This window comes from Anomaloglossus baeobatrachus, chromosome 7, assembly GCF_048569485.1.
Source record: "Anomaloglossus baeobatrachus isolate aAnoBae1 chromosome 7, aAnoBae1.hap1, whole genome shotgun sequence".
Lineage (NCBI taxonomy): Eukaryota > Metazoa > Chordata > Amphibia > Anura > Aromobatidae > Anomaloglossus > Anomaloglossus baeobatrachus.
The window spans coordinates 285,091,089-285,097,088 of NC_134359.1; the positions used below are offsets into that span (position 1 = coordinate 285,091,089).

At 40.9% G+C, this 6,000-nt stretch overlaps 2 protein-coding genes across 3 annotated transcripts in view; one reads left to right on the top strand and one right to left on the bottom strand.

Moving 5' to 3' along the window:
- Positions 1-5,510, bottom strand: part of LOC142245538 (hydroxyacylglutathione hydrolase, mitochondrial-like) — a 28,529-nt gene extending 23,019 nt beyond the window's left edge. The window contains exon 1 of one of the 2 annotated variants that reach the window (XM_075318317.1): positions 5,414-5,509. In XM_075318317.1, coding sequence (XP_075174432.1) covers positions 5,414-5,486 — 73 coding nt within the window. In that variant the 5' untranslated portion in view covers positions 5,487-5,509. Of the gene's footprint in view, positions 1-5,413 lie in introns of both variants that reach the window. The other variant, XM_075318319.1, reaches the window with a different exon arrangement.
- Positions 5,511-5,951: 441 nt separating this feature from the next.
- The window catches only part of LOC142245540 (hydroxyacylglutathione hydrolase-like protein), a 20,183-nt gene continuing 20,134 nt past the window's right edge, over positions 5,952-6,000 (top strand). Inside the window, exon 1 of the mRNA XM_075318320.1 lies at positions 5,952-6,000. This exon is cut by the window's right edge and continues 94 nt beyond it. Coding sequence (XP_075174435.1) covers positions 5,998-6,000 — 3 coding nt within the window. The 5' untranslated portion in view covers positions 5,952-5,997.

Consider the following 6,000-nt stretch of genomic DNA (forward strand, 5'->3'; position numbering starts at 1 on the left):
GTGGAGAGATAGGAAAATGGGCACACATATAAGGCAACACAGGAAAATGGGCACATAAAGGGAGCCACAGGAAAATGGGCACATATGTGACGACACAGGAAATGGTCAGATATGTGGCGACATGGGAAAATGGGCACATATATGGCGACATGGGAAAATGGGCACATATATGGCGACATGGGAAAAGGGCACATATGTGGCGACATGGGAAAATGGGCACATATATGGCGACACAAGAAAAGGGCACATATGTGGCGACATGGGAAAATGGGCACATATATGGCGACACAGGAAATGGGCACATATATGGCGACACAGGAAATGGGCACATATAAGGTGACACAGGAAAATGATCACATATATGGAGACACAGGAAAATGGGAACATATATGGACAGAAAAATTGGCACATATACAGCAACGCAGGAAAATGGGCACATATACAGCGACGCAGGAAAATGGGAACATATATGGAGACACAGGAAAATGGGCACATATATGGAGACACAGGAAAATGGGCACATATATGGAGACACAGGAAAATGGGCACATATATGGAGACACAGGAAAATGGGCACATATATGGAGACACAGGAAAATGGGCACATATATGGCGACACAAGAAAATGGACAATTCCCCTATCCTCATAGAAAGTTACAATGTATCAGTGCAGGTACAATGTAACAGCTGGAGCCCTGTCAGTTTAGGTGGCTAGACAGGAATCAATTGTAACAAAACCTCACCTATGAGAAGTATTCGGTGATGGCAGATTTTTTTTTTGCCTTGGAATGTAAACAATAATATTCTTATTTCCTTGCAGCAAGCAGAGATCTTGACAATTTTGCCAAACTGAAACAGTTGTAAACCTGGGATGTTTATAGGGTGACTGGGGTTTGGCTGTTTGTACCAGAAAATGCCGTGTCATGATGACAGCTCAGCTTCATTCCTGGCCCAAACACACAGGGACAAATGTGCAGATGTAGCAGAGCCGAGGTTACCATTTACCATTAACTAGAATTCTCACGTGTAGTGACAATCTTTTAATCGGGCACATAATAATCCAGTATATCTGATAATCCGCCACTAATTTACCAGCATAGAAATGCTATACAAAGAGTAAATTCAGAGTATCAGAAGAACCAAAAATAGATAAAATGCATTGGCAAAGTTATATATATATATATATTTATATATATATATATAAAAATACATACACACACATGTATATATATATATATTTATATTTAATATATTATTAAATATTATTTATATACATTATAATATATATATACATATATATATTTGTATTATAATACATTTATATAAATATTTAATAATATATTAAATATAAATATATATATATATATATATATATATATATATATTTATATTTAATATATTAAATATTATTTATATACATTTATTATAATAATACAAATATATATATATATATATATATATATATTTGTATTATTATAATAAATGTATATAATTAATATTTAATATATTAAATATATAAATAAATTATATATATATATATATATATATATATATATATATATATATATATTATTTTAGTCTTTTTTTTCTCTATTTGTTTTACATGTTGTTTGGCTGTCCAGTAAACCGGCATCTATCAGGTCCCATAGTAGTAAATGAATGTTAGGATATTATCTACTATTACCACACTGCTCCGATTTTACATAGGACTGCTGAATAACCTCTCATCACCTTCACTCGGGTTTATCATTAACAGAGGGATACTATCCCTTACCCCCGATTCATGACGTCTGCCATTATGTATGCTGGCGTAAAATGCACCAAATCCACCAACAAGTGGAAATTACTGCACAGTTGGGTCCTAATTTATAGCACTATAGTGGTAGAAATTGTAATCGATTATTTGGCTGCTCACAGCTAGGTCCTTCTTGCTTTAGCGTCCCACATTTTTGTAAAAGTTGGTGGAAATGTCTGGCACTGGCGTAAAGATGCCAAAAGTCATCAGCTACGACCCAAAAATATTGGACATGGAAAAACAGGCACATACAGTCAGGGCCAGAAATATTTGGACAGTGACACAAGTTTTGTTATTTTAGCTGTTTACAAAAACATGTTCAGAAATACAATTCTATATATAATATGGGCTGAAAGTGCACACTCCCAGCTGCAATATGAGAGTTTTCACATCCAAATCGGAGAAAGGGTTTAGGAATCATAGCTCTGTAATGCATAGCCTCCTCTTTTTCAAGGGACCAAAAGTAATTGGACAAGGGACTCTAAGGGCTGCAATTAACTCTGAAGGCGTCTCCCTCGTTAACCTGTAATCAATGAAGTAGTTAAAAGGTCTGGGGTTGATTACAGGTGTGTGGTTTTGCATTTGGAAGCTGTTGCTGTGACCAGACAACATGCGGTCTAAGGAACTCTCAATTGAGGTGAAGCAGAACATCCCGAGGCTGAAAAAAAAGAAAAAATCCATCAGAGAGATAGCAGACATGCTTGGAGTAGCAAAATCAACAGTCGGGTACATTCTGAGAAAAAAGGAATTGACTGGTGAGCTTGGGAACTCAAAAAGGCCTGGGCGTCCACGGATGACAACAGTGGTGGATGATCGCCGCATACTTTCTTTGGTGAAGAAGAACCCGTTCACAACATCAACTGAAGTCCAGAACACTCTCAGTGAAGTAGGTGTATCTGTCTCTAAGTCACCAGTAAAGAGAAGACTCCATGAAAGTAAATACAAAGGGTTCACATCTAGATGCAAACCATTCATCAATTCCAAAAATAGACAGGCCAGAGTTACATTTGCTGAAAAACACCTCATGAAGCCAGCTCAGTTCTGGAAAAGTATTCTATGTACAGATGAGACCAAGATCAACCTGTACCAGAATGATGGGAAGAAAAAAGTTTGGAGAAGAAAGGGAACGGCACATGATCCAAGGCACACCACATCCTCTGTAAAACATGGTGGAGGCAACGTGATGGCATGGGCATGCATGGCTTTCAATGGCACTGGGTCACTTGTGCTTATTGATGACATAACAGCAGACAAGAGTAGCCGGATGAATTCTGAAGTGTACCGGGATATACTTTCAGCCCAGATTCAGCCAAATGCCGCAAAGTTGATCGGACGGCGCTTCATAGTACAGATGGACAATGACCCCAAGCATACAGCCAAAGCTACCCAGGAGTTCATGAGTGCAAAAAAGTGGAACATTCTGCAATGGCCAAGTCAATCACCAGATCTTAACCCAATTGAGCATGCATTTCACTTGCTCAAATCCAGACTTAAGACGGAAAGACCCACAAACAAGCAAGACCTGAAGGCTGCGACTGTAAAGGCCTGGCAAAGCATTAAGAAGGAGGAAACCCAGCGTTTGGTGATGTCCATGGGTTCCAGACTTAAGGCAGTGATTGCCTCCAAAGGATTCGCAACAAAATATTGAAAATAAAAATATTTTGTTTGGGTTTGGTTTATTTGTCCAATTACTTTTGACCTCCTAAAATGTGGAGTGTTTGTAAAGAAATGTGACAATTCCTACAATTTCTATCAGATATTTTTGTTCAAACCTTCAAATTAAACGTTACAATCTGCACTTGAATTCTGTTGTAGAGGTTTCATTTCAAATCCAATGTGGTGGCATGCAGAGCCCAACTCGCCAAAATTGTGTCACTGTCCAAATATTTCTGGACCTAACTGTACATAGTACTGGCCAAAAGTTTAGACAGGAGTAGTTTTTCTTGTTCTTAGAATCTGCACATTGTAAATTCAGACTGAAGGCAGCAAAACCACAAAGGAACAAATAAGGAAACAAACTAGAATGTGTGTTACACCTTAGATTCCTATAATTGCCCCCTTTTATTCTGATGACAGCTATACACTCCCTAGGCGTTCCCTCTCCAGCAGCTTCATTGGGTCATAACCTGCAGACTTTAACTGGTTCCCAGAGGTGCTGAGCATTTGTCAGCTGCTTTTCCTTCACTCTGCGTCCAACCAATTTGGAGGTTTAGTGACTGTGGAGGCCATGTTATGAGGCACAGCCTCCAACCCTGTCCTCAATCACATCACCCTGATATAGCCTGGAGGTGCTTCTGCTTATTGTCTTTTTTCAGCACACATGATGGTGCCTCTAAGAATAAACAGGATGGGTTGGCTGTCATTGCAGAGTCTCAACCACCCCCACCCACTCACTCACACACACACACACACACACACACACATGATTCCACCTACCTCTCCATGCATGGTTTATGAGTGCTGTTACCCAAGAAACTGCAAATTTGTGTTTTCTGAGGCTGGTAACGCTGATGAACTTATCCTCTGCAGCAGAGGTCATTAGAAAACCAGTTTCATGATAAAATTTCATAGTTTTCATGACTGTTCTTGAGGATACTGTTAAGGTTCTAGCAGTTTTCTGAATTGACTGATATTACAGTAATGACAGACTTTGTTTTTTCTTTACTTAGTTGAGTTTTTCTTGCCATATTCTGGCTTAGAACAGTTGTGGAATAGAGCTCAATTGTGCACAACACGTAATGGCTGCAAACACTTTCTGAAGGTCGGTGATATTCCACAAATTAACTCCCGACGAGGTGACCGGTACATTGGAAGCCATTCCAGGTGACAACCTTAAGAAGCCAAAGGGGTGTAAAGCTGTCATCGGAGTAAAAAGGGGGTACGGCGAGGAATCTAAGGTGGAACATACTCTGGTTTGTTTCACACGTGTTTCTTTACCTTTGGTGGTTTTGCTGCCCTCAATCTGAATCTGCAATGTGCACATCCCAAAAAAAAAACACCGCGTGAACAAGTATCCAAATTTCTGACCTGACATAGAAAAATGTGCGCCTATAGGATAAGATTGCCAGTATCGTAGTAAATACGGGGAGCATGATTGCAGCATTTTTTTAACCCCTGGGTGTTATTACTTTACTTCTACTGTTACAGCAGAGCTAGTAACTGTCTTAAAGGGGACATAGTTACATTATGATCACGTTGCGGATTCGGTGATCCGGGACCACCCTTGATAGGTGCCCTTTGACAATGCTCGGAGGTTTCTGCCACACGGATATGAGGACCTTTATTTATGGCAGTCGTCTCTACGCTCCTGCAATATACTATGGTGCTGTTCAGGCCTCAGTCACATCCCAGCCTTGTACAATCACTTTCTACCCCTTTATTCATTATGGTCATGCGGCAACTTTCTAAAGTTTTCATCCTCTCACTATTTGCAATACCTTTGCTTGCTGTCAGTGAATGGACAGATCCTTGTTTACATCCACAAGGCCCTGCATAAAGTGGACAGGCCTGGAATACAACTCACACCACAGTGGGGGCCATTCTAACTGCACCTCTCCATTATAACACTGCATAGATTATCAGCACAGGCTGGACGTGCTGCCCTCTGTGCCCACATACCCACTCTGCAGCCAGCCGCAGCTCCCAGGAAGGACAGTGCGCACCACAGCCTCCTACTGCACCCAAACATCATCCAGCTGAGGGGGCTGGCTGCACAGTTCACTCACTGTGGGGCAGGGCCGCGCAGTAAACCGTGTATTACCTGCTGACAGCCAGCCAATCAGCGCCCAGCACGGCAATACGCCAACCAGCGGCCGCCGCCAACCAACGTGTGACGTCAACACGTCCAAAACAGGCAAGCCAATCACAAACGGATACTGACACATCAGTGACCAATCGGAAAGCAATAGTCACGATCAGCAGGCAACCATTAGTGTTCAGGGTAAATGCCCTCAAAAGAGTTGTAGTTAGTTTTGGTAAACAAAAGGCGCCATTATAATGCTGGACTGGCACACACGTGAGGGTCATATTATTATATTGAATACTTGTTAAACGGAGCGAAAGGGCATTGCCCTGGTTAAAAATGGCGGATAGCCCGTTAGGGGTTGGGCACAAAGAACCAATCAAAGTCGAGGGGGTGTATGCTTTATAAGCCAATCAGCTTCCTCCTGCCTCTTGATCTGACAAAGTGACAGTATACCTGTATG